The sequence below is a fragment of the Quercus robur genome, chromosome 2 (assembly GCF_932294415.1).
Source record: "Quercus robur chromosome 2, dhQueRobu3.1, whole genome shotgun sequence".
NCBI lineage: Eukaryota > Viridiplantae > Streptophyta > Magnoliopsida > Fagales > Fagaceae > Quercus > Quercus robur.
The window spans coordinates 66,154,054-66,170,533 of record NC_065535.1 but is presented as its reverse complement, the minus strand read 5'-3'; the positions used below and the strand labels follow the sequence as shown (position 1 = coordinate 66,170,533).

Here is a 16,480-nt window from a genome sequence, read left to right as displayed (position 1 = left end):
ATTTGTCCATATAAAACAATGCATAAAAATACAAGAAAAATGCCAAAGGAAGGGAAAAGAGGAAGGAGAAAAGAAAAGGTATGTGGAAAATGACCTTAGGGATTATTAGGTCAATATTAATTTTATTTATTTTTATATAATATTACCGTTGAATATTGGTGTGTAAAAAATAATTGTTTTATTGCACAGAAGAGGCCACCTCCAGATACGTGGTTCCCCGTACCAGATGGAGTCATTACTATTGGACTATAGGCTTATCGATCGGCGGTGAGACACTGAAGGGAATTTCTCTTTTATTATTTCTTAAAAGTATCTTTCTTCTTTCGTATAAATCAATGTTCATCTCGTTTTCTACTTTGGGATCTAACTTCACTTAAAAGTGAAATTGATGAGTCCCAAACAATACCCAGTTTTCAGGCATCAAAATTTGAAGAGGAAATACGTATCCAAATACCAAAATCAAGGAAGAAGACTTGGGTGCCAAGTACCAACTAGTCTCTCATTTCCGTAGTACCAAGGAGCTGGGATAGAATCTCAAATCAAGAATACGAGTACTAAAAGCAGGGAGATGTTTGACACCGGTTGAACCCAAAAATATATAAAGAATTATAAATAAGCTTCTTTGTGTGAATAGATCAAGTACCCAAGCATCTTCTTCTTACTTCATAAGTCATACCAGTTTTTTCTCTTCTTCCCTTTTGTTGACCATGATTCATGTCCTTCTTCAAGCCAGACTTTCTGGGCATTTCCTCTTTTGCAAATGCTTGTTTATTGTTTTTCAATAGTACTAAAGACTCTAAAACAGCTTAGGCTGCTTCCAGCTTTCCCATTTTTTTAACCAATTGTTACGATTATTGATTATAGATTTCAGATTTGTTAGCCTGAGCATGCATGTAAATTGTCAAAACACCAGGGCCATCTTCAGCAACATATTAAATTGTGAAACACATTAAGGCTTTTATATATGTTAATCGAATATGTAGGACTGCAGCTACCAAAATACATCAAACACGCATTTTATAAAATGCTAATACATCATCATCACCGACATGCACTGTTACACAGGAATGCCCTCCAACAAACATGTAACAATGAGGGATGGGGACTTTCACAAATTATTTTGTCTTTCCTGCAGCTACTCATCTCTGTGGCTTAGGAGGTCCCAAGAAGAAACCCGAGGCAGCCTCACAAACTTAGTGCTGAATCAAGACGGACTCACTTACGAGTTACAATATGGAACATGAACAAAAACTTTTTCTTGGGACATCATCAACCTTCTTTTCTGTTCAGACAAACAAATAACACAAATCACTTTCAGCAGATACACAGAAAAGACAATCAGTACTTTGATGTCTTATAAGTTCTCACTTGCATCAATGCTAACAATATGAGGATTAGGATTTTAATATCTGACTTGATGTTGGTAGATATAAAGTCACCACATAAATCACAGAAAGTACAATTGTATTCATCACTTTAATTAGTCAACTACAATGCATATTAACCATTTTCAAGGCTGGCAATGAAGACAAAATTTATGACTCTCAGGGTCCAAGACCCCTTCACCAACATGATCCGTTCAGGTGATGGGTAAATATGAAACCAGGCCCAAACCGACGTGTGACCCTTACATGTGATCTTCAAAGATTTTACCCAGTGTGTATCACCAACATACTAGTCTGAAATTGCCTTGGTACAATGATGCCCTATAGCAAGGGTACAGCCAGATCACCCATTTTAACTATTCGAAAAAACATTCATGATGCCAACTCTCATCTAAAAGTAACAAGGAAGGACAAGAGCCAATGAGCTCCAGCTCAACTGGCACCTCCTTCCCTTGTAAGTTTTAGGTGGATGACATGGACAAGGGTTCAAGATTTTTACCCAATGTGTATCACCAACATACTAGTCTGAAAGTGCCTTGGTACAATGATGCCCTATAGCAAGGGTACAGCCAGATCACCCATTTTAACTATTCGAAAAAACATTCATGATGCCAACTCTCATCTAAAAGTAACAAGGAAGGACAACAGCCAATGAGCTCCAGCTCAACTGGCACCTCCTTCCCTTGTAAGTTTTAGGTGGATGACGTGGACAAGGGTTCAAGATCTATTGGATGCATATGTAACTTTTCAATAACTAAATAAGAAGTATTAAGGACAAGAAAATCCATTTATACTGCAACAAAACAAAGTCAGGATGAACCTTTTTTTGTGTGGCTAAAGTGGGTGTCCAAGTCTCTTCTAGCACCAAACTATTCCCTGAAGTGTGTAGTCTCCCGTCCCACACACTAGGTAATTATAAGAAAGAATCCCCAAGGGCCAAGGTTTTGAGTCTTCTGACTAGGAGATTTGAACTTAGAACCTCACAGATCACATGACACCTAGGAACTACTAGACCAACCCAAGAGTAGGGATGAACTTAGAAGAATGCATTACATATTTAATGCTCAAAGTTATTAAAAAAAAAAACCATTGTTTGATAGGTAAAAAATATCATATGCAGCCAAACTCTCAGTAGAAACAGCGTAAATCACATAATCTGGAACTTATAGAACATGCATATATCCAGAAAACTACCTGTTTTTGCTTTTGCTAAAGATGGCTGCACAACAGCATGCATGGTGATAACTCCTCTTGGAAGCTCACCAAAAGGTACTCTACACTGGCCGACAGTCTTGTTGTTTTCCAATACTTTCCCAGCATTTATCAGCTTTATGTCATTTGCTCCCTTGGGTATGATTTTCTTATCTGAGACATACCAGAAGGCATAGGTCCAGTGTTAAAAGAGTGAAAACAGAACGCCAAAACAATAAACAAAAAATTAGAAGGGGAGAAAACAAGATGAGAACAATTTGGTACTCAAACTATCATGTATAACTCTCTTGTTTGATAATATGATAATACCAAGTAAAATCAGAACTAGTCCACAGACGGGAACCACGTCATGATTCATGTCCTAACTAACTGAAGACCAAAACCAATTGTTACTACATTGCCCCATTACTTATGATTTGTGGTCTCTGGTGTTTGGTCTGTTTGGAGTAGTTTGGGTTATGCCTCAGAGTGTTTTGGCTTTTTTAGGGTGTTGGAAAGGGATATTTGGTCGACATTGTATGGCTGATGTTTTGGGTTGCTATTCCATTATGCTTATGTGGATTACTTGGAAGGAGCATAATAATCGCATGTTTAATGGGATAGATGTCTCACCCTTGGATATGAAGATGTTCTCATTTCGCACTCTGTGTGATTGGATGGCAGTATTAAGTCGTCATTCTTTCTTTGATTTGCTAGAATTTTTGGATTTATGTACTTTCATTTGGTTTTTAACAACCCTTGTACGGTGCCCATGTACTGTGGTTGTGCTGTATTTATTTTTCATTGAATAAAATTTTCTGTTTACCAATCAAAAAAGTTTTGCCCATTTACTATTCAATAGTCTATACTAATCATTGTTTGTTAAAAATCACACAGTTGAAAGATGAAACAAGAATGATCCTCACAATACAATATTTTCAATCACCCAAAAAATATCTGGCTAGAATCACATTCACATCCAAGCAAGCCAGACAGACACATGACACAAGTGTCCAATGTCTAGGTACACAGGTTTTCAACAGTGTAGTGACATGTCAATGCCTACCTTGCTGATCAGCTTTCCTTGACAATACACGGCACATCCGGTGCTTAAACCTTAAAATTTTCACTATAGAACTTGATTTTGCAATGCTGGAACCCTTGGAAAAATCATTTTGATAGAAAATCTCACACTGATTCTCTAGGTTCTTTTAACATATTTATATTTTAATTTTATAATGTATAATACTACATGTTGATTCTAATTACAATTATAATTTGCAATATAACCTTGGCAGCTAACTGGATGGAAGGAAATAAAAACCGGGAGGAGCAAACACAGGAGGCAAGGGTATAAAATTAAAGAGTGCCTTGATCCCAAACTATTTGGGGACAGCTAGGATAAAATTCTTCGGAGATGCCAATGAACTCTGGTTCAAAAACCAATGGGATAGAGGGTGAGTTGCCTGTGTAACTTAACCTATTAGAGAGAGAGATTCTCAACAGAGATAAAAGTGAGTATAAAACAAGCAAAGTCCTCCACTTCAAGCCACTACAACATTCTCAAATATAGCCTACATGAATGCTAGAGGAAAGGGATTCTTCATAAGAAAATCTATAACAGGTTTCACCAATGCAATAGTCTTTTAAAGCTACCACATACTCCCCAGAGTCAATTTTTTCCATGAAGATGATGTGTGAGGCCTTGACCTAATCAAGTCAAAAGGTTCTGCAGCATTTTGCCTCATATTTTGTTTTGCAAGAATCCCAAATTACAAGACAATAAAAAGAGCAAAATCACACATTACCATTGTGATGCAGCACAAAATTCAAAGAAAAACTTGATACACAAAAAGAACCAAAAAAGAGAGATGAACCTAAGAATCAGCACCAAGCAGAAAAACCTAGAAACAACCGCCTGGAACCAACACCAAGCTACTAGAAGAACTCCAACAGAAGTTTGATTTAATCAAAACCAGGTATAGCAATACTGAACCAGTGAACCTTGGGGCCTTTATATAGGATTCCCAAGCTAACCTTTTAACCATCAAGGAAAGAAAATGAAGTCCGAAACCAAGTAGGAATAACCAATTACATTAAATAAAGAAAATTAAATAATTTCTATTAGGTCAACTGGACCCAACTGGCAGCGGGCCTCCATTGTCCATCCACAGAATCACTAAATGGGCTGTCTTCTTGCATTGATGTCCATAAACACACGTGATTGGAGGCCTACATCTGGTGCTTAAACCAACTAGGAGAGTAAGGTCATACTCATTAATGTTTAAGGATAGCAAGACTAATGTCATATCAGGTGAGGTCTCTGCAGCCATATACTATACATGGTAATTGGCAGAAACAGAGGACCAACATTGCATAGTTATTAGTTAATGAGTCCAACTAATGAATTTTACAAGGCAAAAAGCAGGATGACCAAACATATGCAACACTATCTATTAAGCTAAAATATTCAATTCGTGTAAATTTCATGTGGGCAACTAATACAAATCAGAAATCTAAGATCATGTACTTGATTTTGAGCAAACACAAATATATAGAAATATACCATCCAGTAGCGGGTTTATACCACCCAAATATGCTGCATTTCCAACTAAAATCTTACAAAGCTAGAAATCAAAGTTGTCAAACCTAGGTGAGCTTAGGCACCTAGTACTCTACACCTAGGCTTCCCCAAGGTCATACGAAAACATAACCTGGCTTCAATTACCTACCTAACAACCACATAGATGACTATCCTGAAACTAGCAGTGTCATCAAATCCTAAACATGGTTCATGTGCCATGTAGATCAACTAACTCACCAATTAGATGAACAGAATTCACTACGCTACATTTCACTCTAACAGTTATTAAAAAAAAAAAAAATCTCTCTTATTTCCAAAACTTTGTTTGTAATGAAATGAAACTATTTAGCCCTACTATCAAAGTGCTCCTCATATATATCAATCAAGGTTGTACAAAAATTTTCAAACTTCTATCAATCACATACTCACTACATTGTTAATGATGAATTACAACGTACTTGAGGGCAAATGAAGGACAGAAGAAAAGGGGATTGGGCGTGATGGAGGTGGGTCCAATCAAAATTTAGCTTTAGTAGAACTATTAGGTAAACCCAAAAAAGATAAGCTCAACTTGCAAAGGAACCAAAATTTTTGCCAGCCACTTTGCCATCACAAAAAGGAATAAGATAGGGTAACTAATTCTTTTCTTTTAGTAAGCTAATTCAAAATGCTAAGACTTAAAACACCTAATTTTCATAACTTTCGGTTCATATATATGAACCACCCAATAAAGCAACATGCACCACACTACATTAATGACAACAGGATCAAAACAGGACAGCATCCACTCTATTTTTGCAAAATCATATTTAAACTAAAATGGAAATCATTAAGGAGTTTATTCAAGAGTTGTTGCAGCCACATCAATCAAAATGTGGGATCCATGATGAATGAAATAGCATTTCTAGCTTAAATTGTAGGCAAATCATTAACCTTGAATTTGTGATCACTATTAGACGTACATGCAATAAACTGATTCCCAAAAAAGTTTAGAAGCTTTTAAACTTTTTTCATAAGATATGTAATTTGATGATATGAAAGCAACTAGATATGCAAGAGATACAGATATAGAATTAACTACAATGTTTTGGAGAGGGAACCTAAATTTTTTTTTTTTTTTTTTATGACATAGGAGAACTTCACTCAGATTTGTTGCACGTCACAAAGCATACTGTACAACAATCCTCACTGTTAATCAAACTCCTACGGGCAACTGACCCCACCCACCAGAACCAATTACCAGGTAATTCAGGGGCCCCTAACGGGCTAAGTAGTTTATCCTCATTATTTTTTTTGAAAAGAGTAGTTTATCCTCATTATTACAACAACAAAACCTTAGTCCAAAAACTTTTGGGATCAACTATGGATACTCAAGATACTAGTAAAGGTAAATCACGTGTATTCTTCTCTACCATTATATCCAAACCAAAATCATAATCTATCACCTTTTTAATTAACATTTTAGTTTTTACTACTTCTGCTAGCATTATGTTACGTTGACTTGAATCAAATCACTCTTCCTCACTAATGCATTAATCGCTCTCCTTTGCACATAACTACAACATCTCAAGCGACTCTCCATATTTTCCTCAATAGGAGTCACCCCTATCTTTAAACAATTTTTTGTTTATAACTGAGAAAGAAAAAAAAATATTTATAAGCCTATCTTTAAACGAATTTCTTTATTTCATATCCTATATTTCCCTGTATTTCCACTTATTCGTTTCAATATTCACATTTCGACTAGGATTCTTTTATGAACACATTGTTTCTTCATAGACCAACATTCAATAACATATACCATAGCTGGTCTTATAACAGTCTTGTAAAAATTTCCCTTTAACATAATAGGTATTCTATGATCAAACATAACTCTCGATGCACTTCTCCATTTCATCCACCCTGCTTTTATCCTATAATTCACACCACCTTCAAACTGTCCATGCTTATGAATTATTGATCCAAGATAACAAAGCACTCACTCTTAGATATCTCTAGTCCATCAAGGTTTACAATCCCTTCATCCTTATTTTTCCTTTTACCAAACTTTTTTGATAGGTAGATAATTGGGGAGGGGGAGGCAGGGTTTGAACCACAGACATGGGACACCACAAAGGATGCCATTACCATTGGGCCATCACCTAAACCCCCTCCTTTTACTGAAGTTGCACTTCATGTGCTTTTTTTTAGACCTACTTTAAGCTAAATCTTCTAGATTCTAAAGCCTCTCTCTAGATTTCCAATTTGGCATTTACTCCACGCCTATTTTCATCCACTAAAACTGTATCGTTTAGAAAAGGCATACATGGATACACCAAGGTCCTTCATATTGAGTTGGTCTAGTAGTTCATCCATAACTAGTGCAAAGAGATATGGGTTAATCCTTGATGCAAATCTAAATGATTAATAAATAAAATTCAAATATACTGGTCATCGTAGCTAAATTTGTTTGACTATCAAAGGCATAAAAAATAATAATAAAGATCGATGTACAAGAATCCATTTTTTTATTTCAAAAAGATCTAGATTTTAGAGAAAACATGCCCATCTTGAATGAAGGCCTTTCCATCAACCACAAACAAGCTTTTGTGTGACTCAATTGAAAAGCAATACAAAATGACATGTTCTTTATAATCTGCCTCCATCTTTAGATGGAAAGCACGATAAGAATCTAAGGCGCCAGACACGTGTAACTCAAAGTGCTTCTAAGTAATACCACTTAAAGAAACTTGTCAGCAACAAAAATTAGACACCGAAACTATAAGGGTTTCCTCCTGAAAACTCAATTAAAGCACACATAAACACCGTACACCAATGTCAAAACATTCAACAATTTCCCCAAAACTTCAATCAGCCAAATTATGTACTAAACACAGACAGCTAATTAGAAACAGAAAGCAACTACAATTAAAAACAGAAACATCGAAAAGCAACTAGCATAATTGAACTCGCTGACCTTTTGGCCACTCTGACACAATTCTCTCCTTGACCATTGCTACAGTGGAGGCCGGCGAGTAGCGGAAGGGACCAATATCTGACCCATCGTAGATTCGGAACTTGAGCTCAACCAGTTCCTCCTCCGGCATTTGAGCTCCTCCACCAATTCAATCCCGTAAAACGTTTCCGTACCACCACCCTTTCTACACAAACCAGCGGCCCAATCCGCCACGAGAAATCCTGAAAACCCCTACACTCAAATCATACAAGTCAATTCTTTCGTTTGGCTAATTCAACAAAAATAAAAATACGACTCATTCGCTCAGCTGAGTCCAGCTCTGTACTTAATTATTCCAAAAAAAAAAGAAAAAAGAAACAGTCCAAATTTTCTCGGCAACCAAACAGAACAGGTCACCGACAAGAAAGAAAGAAAGGAAAAGCATAATTGTGACACCGATACAATCACCAAACCAACAATTATTGGATAATCCAGAAATGTAAAACAAAAACAAAAAACAAAAAACAAAAAAAAAAGTACCTGGAATGAAAGAAAAGAATCGCGAGCTTTGCTTTTCTCTAGGGTTTGTGAGAATGAAAGACCAGATAGATTCCTAAGAGAGAGAGAGAGAGAGAGAGAAGAGAGAGAAACCCTAGAGTAGAGAAGAGAAGACCCGATCTTGATTGATGCTTTTGGGTTTGGGTTTTTCTTTCTTTCTTTCTTTTTGGGTTTTGAAAATTTAGGCCAAATTTTCTTTTATATATTTATTCTTCTAGTCTAGTATTATGGCCTTTTTCTTTTTTGCCCGAGTCTGTCTGGAAAAGAAAAGTGAGATTTTACGACTACGAATCTTTTTGTCAGTAAATACTAGTAGTAGAACAACTTTGCTGTGTTTGTTCTTGTCAGTAAACAAATTTTCCAATAAAGAAGATGTTGTTTCTTTCTCTCTCTGTGGTGTATTATTATTATTATTATTATTATTATTATCTCCTTTTTTTTATTTTTCACTAAATTTTTATTAATGACTAAAAATAAAATAAGTCGGTAATGAATCCAAATGAGATTGTGAAAGTTATTGTATTTGAAACATTATCACTTACTATTAAAAGGGTTTATTTTGTACTTCACTTTATTGTTTTTAAGAAAGAGAATAAAAAAATTTAGTGTCAGTGTAAAATTACATATTATTATAGTAAACATGTAAATTTACACAATTATACAAAAACTTATGTGAGTCATTTTTAGTTAAAATTGTGTAAATTCTACACATTCTTCTATTTTATATGGACTGATATGAGTCATATCAGATTATTTATTTTACACTATATTTTATTAAAATATCAATTTTTATTTTTAGTTGTTTCTATTTTTTCACAAAAAACAGCCACCATCCACCGTTTTTATTCATCCTCCAGATACGTAAAGAAAGAATAAACAAGTAAATGCAAAATAAATAGTGTCAGTGTAAAATTACATATTATTGTAGTAAACATGTAAATTTACACAATTATACAAAGACTTATGTGAGTCATTTTTAGTTAAAATTGTGTAAATTCTACACCTTCTTCTATTTTATATGGACTGATGTGAATGCTCTTATTTAAATATGTCAAATAAACATATATATAGTGTGTCAATCTCTATCTAAAAATAAAAAACAACGACAAAACCTTAGTCTAAAATATTTTGAAGGACTATGAATCCTTAATGTATTAGCAAATATAGACTACGTGCATGTATCCTCATTTAAAAAAAAAAAAATTATTAGAAATCATGTCACCTCTAAATAAATAATGTAAAATGAAGGTCATTTTAGGTAGATTAGCATGATTTTAAATGTTTCGCTTTCTCTCCTGATTTAGAAGCCTAGGTAAATTTTCCTTTCTCTGCTCTGGGCAAACCAAAGAAAGTAAATTCATGGAAGCATTCAAATCTATCGGTTGACTTTGTCCAAAAAGATAAAGTAAATAGAATCTAATAATACTAATTAAAAATGAAGTGTGGCCCAGATAAAAAGAAACAAACTCAACCAATGAAGAAAATGGATGATTGAGTAATAAAGGAAAACAAAAACAAAGAGGAATCAACTTGAAAAAATGGAGTAAATTCATGCAAGATGGGAACCAGAGTTTGGGGGTATGGATTAGTATCTTCGATTCTTTGTAGAGTCCTTTGGAAAATCAAAAGTTTGAAATCATTGAAAACGACTACTTTGTTTACTTTATTCAATATTATTCACCCGTGATCGATTTTGTAATTGGTATGCAAAAAATCAGAGATGATGAAGTATGATGATATCAATTTAGACTTTTACACTGACTAAAGGAAGAAGATTTATATTTAACCTTTATTCCAAATCTTCATCACAATGAGATTCAGGAATGTCACTCTCATATACGAAGGCCATATTTGTTATGTCTAGTGATGTGAGATCTTTGGTTTGACATTTCTCTATGAAACATTCAAAAAAAAAAAAAAAAAAAATCTTCTAACCAGTAACATATTTGATCAATGTTGGTGGATTACCGGAACTCTTGTGAAAGAATTAGCAAAGTTCAGTCCATTGACATATTCTATATATTGATTGTCAAATAATTGTGATCAGAGTGAAGTTTGATTGTCAAAAAAAAAAAAAAGCATAGGGTTAAGTTTTGAGTTCAAATACCACACGGGATGTGGCTTAATGATAAGAGTCTTTGTTTTAGCATCCAAATATGAGCGGTTTAAGTGATAGCCCTAACAATGCCCGTGTGGTATATGTGATATTACTCATTACTGTCACGTGGCCCGTGTGATATACGTGGTATTACCTATTGTCATCATGTAGCGTAGGATAGCCCTAACAATGCCCGTGTGATATATGTGGTATTACTCATTACAGTCACGTGGCCCGTGTGGTATACGTGGTATTACCTATTGTCGTCATGTGGTGTAGGGTCGATAAGCCCTCATTGAAGACTCCCTTTTTCATTCAGCCATAAAAAAAAATAAAAATAAAAATAAAAATAATTTAAAATTTAAAATTTTAAAATTTTAAAAAATAAATAAAAAAAATAAAACCAAAAGTTTTGAGTTCAAATTGGTAGGTATCACGGTGTGATCAGGGGCAAAGGGAGGGGTTGAAAGCCATTTCCCTAGCTTTTGAAAATCCCAAATCCTATCGCCTTTCTGTCAAAAAATAATCCCAAGTCTTTCATATAAGCTTATTTTTTATAAAAATAAAAATTTATATATATTGAATTCAACCAATAGATTTAGAAAGCATTATATATAAATATATATATATATATATATATATATATATATGTATGTATGTAAATGATTTCTTTTCCTGCTTTGATGTAGGATACGGTTTAATATTTAATTTTTGTAATTATTTAATTTTAGTATTTTTATGTAATTTTTGTTATTTTGGGTTTAGGTGATTTATTTCCTTGTTTTAGGTATTTCAATGTTTTTTAGTCAAATTAGGGTTTTATATGCTTTTGTAGCCGCCTTAGGGTTTTTAGCCACCCTAAATTCTCTTTTTACTATTTAAGCGCATTGTAACCTCCAAAGACAATTTAGTTTTCAGATTATTATCAATAAATATAGACGTTTTGTCAATTTTCTTTTCTAGTGGATTCTAGTTTTATCATCTTGTGGATTCAAGGAACCCTTTGTGGATTCGAGGTTTACTTTCCGGAAACTAACAGTTTAGTTTCTGTTCATCAAAGAGAGTATCGTGCGTGCTTTCTTCAGGCTTCCGCGACATCAGTTAGTATTAGAGTCTTGACCGCCACAACAATGACAACGGTGACGACATCAACAACCTAGTCCTCACTAGGGTTGAGTTCCTCGAGTTTCGTAAAGAGGCTCGTGATGGGAATCAACAATTTCGTGAAAAGAGTCAGCAAATTATAGGCAAAATCAAGCAAATGATTGCTACTCTTCTTGCTAGGAAATCATCTCACAACAATAATGATCAATATATACAACGATGCAATCCTAACAACAAGAAAATTTCATTTTTTGACAGAGATATGTGTAAGTTGGATTTTATTGATTGGCTTCTTGATTTTGAAGAGTATTTTATTTTCGGAAGATTTGTGATGAAGAAAAAATGTGGCTTGCATCTAATAAATTGGACAATGAAGTAGAGGAATGGTGGGAAGATATTCAAATTGATAGAAAGCAACGAGGTAAACATCCAATCTGCTCTCGGCAAAGAATGAAAAGGGTATTAATTGATTTATGGTTTCCTAATGACTATTATGATATACTAGATTATACAAGTGTTGATTATAAATCTATATATTCATATGAAAAGTAATATGTTCAAAACATGGAAGGTCAACCACAAAACCAAAATTATCATAGTCAAGTCCATGTGTCAAGTAAAGGAAAGGGTTTGAGGGTTGAGAAGAAGCAGCCTATTTCTAAAGAAAATTTCGAAGTGGTTAAAAAAGATCAAGACTTGCAACAAGTTATTGAATTGAAGATTGAAGATACCACTTGCCAAAAACTTGATGAAGAGGTCAAAGAAAAGAAAGTTGAGCTGATTGTGGATAATGATAGAAACCAAGAGATAGTAATTGTTGAGAACATTGTAGAAGATCCAATTGAGGTTAAATATGAGGACAAATCCACAACCCACAATCCTCAGGTTTCGGTTGATTTGTTGAAGATGATTACACAATATGTTGATTTATTGGAGTAGAAAATTTTAATTTTATTATTAGTCCTTTATTGATTGATGTTGCAAATAAATTGAAGGTAGATGAGAATAAATTTTATGCTACACTTTATGAAGAATTCAAGTTTCAAAACTAGATCAAGTCATTAAAGCATTCAAAGTATTTGTTTATTTGGAGTGGAAGATTTCAGATTTTGACCATCAACTCTAAGACGAGTTTGTTTCAAGTGGAGGGGTCTGATGTAGGACACAGTTTAATATTTAATTACAATAGGTGATCTATTTCATTGTTTTAGGTGTTTTTAATGTTTTTTTAGTCAAAGCCACCCTAGGTTTTCTTTTTACTATTTAAACACATTGTAGTCTCCAAAGGTAATTCAATTTTTAGGCTATTATCAATAAACACAAACGTTTTGTCAATTTTCTTCTTTGGTAGATTCCAGTTTTATCACCTTGTGGATTCGAAGTTTATTACCCAAAAACTAACAATTTAGTTTCTATCCATCGAAGAGAGCATTGTATGTCTGTAACATCATATTTCTTTTCCAAAAGTACTCAAAAAAATGCATTTGGAGAACTAACAATAAAGATACCACATTTTTATTTTAGACTTTTAGAAGAAATGACAATTGAAGTTTTTTATTATGGGTCATATATTTTTATTGCATTTGTCATCTATGAAAAATAAGGTTTTTCTTTAGTTTTTTTTTTTTTGTTATTACTATTATGTGAATGTTTAGGAATGTACAGTGACATTTATTATTTAAAATTAATTAAATTTACACGTTTACAAATTTTAAAAATATTAGTATACTTAAATAGTGTAATCTCTAATTTATTTAACAAAGAATCTTATTCTAAAATTATTGAAGAACATTAATTGTGATACTAGGCCATAATTTACAAACTAACTAAAATTTACAATTTTGTGCACGAAACTAAAGAGTCCATTAAATTTTATAGAAATTTATCTTAGAATGCAACCCAACATTATTGAAGAACCCAACATTAAATTTTATAGAAATTTATCTTAGAATGCATAAAATTAAAGAGTCCATTAGAAATGTCAATTTTCTATTTTATTATGAAACCTACTTTTGACAATATTCATGATTGAAAAATTCAAATATCATAATTGGCTACTCTACAATTCAAATAAATGTTATATTTATTATCTCACTACATATCCAATATTTTTCTAACGAAAAAAACTAATTAGTATCACCAAGTTTTTTTCACCCAAATATACAACAAAAGTTTGAAACTACTCGACCTTAGTTGCTTAGTATATTGTTCTATACTATATTCAATATTCTTCTAACGTGTTGTCAAGTAAAAATAAAAAATAAAAAAACCAAAACAATTCCAATAGTCATTGTTTTAAAAACCAAATTAGACCAATCAGTTCAACCAATTGACCAAAAATCGGACCTAGACCAGTCCAGTCAAAATTGAAAAAAAAAAAAAAACTGATCAAGAACTAGGTTAAATCGAGAACCGGCCACTTTTTTGATTTTTTAACTGGTCTAATTTTCAAAACCATGCCAATAGTAGTAGGATGCCAGCACCCAAAAAAAATCCACAATTTCAAACTTTTAGCTTTAGCTTCTAAAGGACCATTAACAACCAGTGTAAAAATACAGTCATTTTAATGTAAAGCAAAAGAAGAGGAAAAAATTATTTGTTTCTATTTTTCAAGCCAATCACACTTAATAGTTTGTTAGGCAAAAGCAGGTATTCTTTTGGGCAGGCCACCAATTAGTCAACCGACCATGTTAGTTTTTTTAGATTTTAGATCAACATTCAATTTTCACCCAAACTTTGAAATCAATCTCAATCAATCAATCTCTCTCTCTCTCTCTCTCTCTCTCTCTCTCTCTCTTATATATATATATATATATATATGACCCCTCCAAAATTGAATGTTGACCTAAAATCTGATGGGACCATGTTTTCCCTTGGTCTCTTTATGAAATTGTCCTTGAGTGAAAGTTTATGGTATATCGTAGTCTAAGCGTTTCAGATATTAGTTCCTTAACAAGTAAAAATTTATTATGATTACACCTAGGCAGAAAGCCTTGGCTAATTGTCTAATTCCCACCTCCTCACCATTTATTATCCAAATAAATAAATAAAAGGAATGAAGATGAAGACATGGGCATCAAATGTATAATTGAAGTAGTTTTGAGTGCAAGACAATGATAATAATAAATTGTTAGAAGGCTTTCTCACCAAGTCAAGGAATCTAATGACAGGACCCGGAAAAAAAAAAAAAAAAAAAATTCATGTGTTACATACTTAGCAATAGTTTCTTCAATTACCATGACTGAGAGAAAAAGATACTAATGTGAATCATCAGTGGCCAGTCCAATAAAATGGGAAAAATCCTTTGGATCATGTATAAAATGAAGATCCACAAGAATATAGAGATGTACTATAGGTTCCATAGTTTGACCCAGAATATTGAGTAAATTGGGCCTTTATCTAACTGTGAATCGATACCCAAATCGAGCCCAAAGCTTAGCCAAATATATCCAATTCTACGAGCTGAAATTTGAGTCACACAACAATTTAGGCCTAACAGCCATGTGGCCCATTTGATTGTGCTACTTATACTGAGTGAAATTGGGCCTTTATAAAATAAATAAATAAAGCATAAGGTTAAATATCTCTTTATAATGTCAAGTTATACATAGAACATTTTATAATTTTTAGTATGTTATCATTCATTTAATCTTTTTTGAACTAATCAAATAAAATCAAATGACTGATTTGAATATCTTATATTTATGTTAATCTTTAACTTCATCTATTAATGATCATATATTAATAATTTTCATTTATATTTTACTTAATTCAAATATATATTTATAGCTACGTTAGATCAACAATGATTATACTTAAGTAACACAAGGCATGAGAAATAAATTATCTTATAATTACATTATATTTCAATTTTTCTGTTTAATTATTTAAGTACCTTTTACTTACATTAATTAATAGTTTTAGAACTAATTTTTTCTTCAACCTTTTATTTTGATCATGTCCATTGATTAAAATTTGACTCTGTCACTGTGATAGTTTGGTTTTGGTTGGCAAAAATATTATGACACAATCTCCGAGCAAACATCCGAATAATTAAGCTTAAATTGGCACCTTCATTTTCTGGATCTTCTTTCAAATTAAAATTGGTGGATTTTTTCATGCATAGGAACTCTTTCCTCTATTGCCAATTAGCCATGTTCTTTGCACCTCAAAACACCACATGATAATCGCCTTTTGACCAAGAATTGGCACCATCATTGCCCATCCAAATTAAACGATATTCAAGCAGCAAGCTACTGAAAGACATATCCTTTATCACCTCGGCTTCATGTGGCATGAAAATGCTGGTCACCAACTCCACATATATTCCACGTACATTCGACGATCTCAAATCTTCATCTACTAGTTCATTTGCCTTTGCATCTTCGCTAGATTCTTATCTTATTAAGAGAACAATGTACAGAAATTATAGATTATGTCAATGACGCTATAGCTAGGTCGGAAATTAAAAGATAGCAACAAGAATATATTATTTAAATTATTCAGCCTCTTTTTAAGAAAGTGATTCGCATTGGAGAATCAATAAACTTAACCAAAACAACAAAGCCTTAAACATCGAGTATGTCTCAATTTATGAGCATTCCCATTGGCAATTGCAAATGGAA

The 16,480-nt window shown here is 33.1% G+C and overlaps 1 protein-coding gene across 1 annotated transcript; it reads right to left on the bottom strand.

Moving 5' to 3' along the window:
* Nucleotides 1–932: 932 nt before the first annotated feature.
* On the bottom strand, nt 933–8,907 carry LOC126714562 (membrane-anchored ubiquitin-fold protein 4). The gene is made up of 4 exons (XM_050414758.1): nt 8,636–8,907; nt 8,117–8,347; nt 2,580–2,750; nt 933–1,282 (listed from the first exon to the last, which is right to left on the bottom strand). Exons 2-4 carry the CDS (start codon nt 8,244–8,246, stop codon nt 1,227–1,229), a joined length of 357 nt encoding a protein of 118 aa, XP_050270715.1. The 5' UTR covers nt 8,247–8,347; nt 8,636–8,907; the 3' UTR covers nt 933–1,226.
* Nucleotides 8,908–16,480: the final 7,573 nt, after the last annotated feature.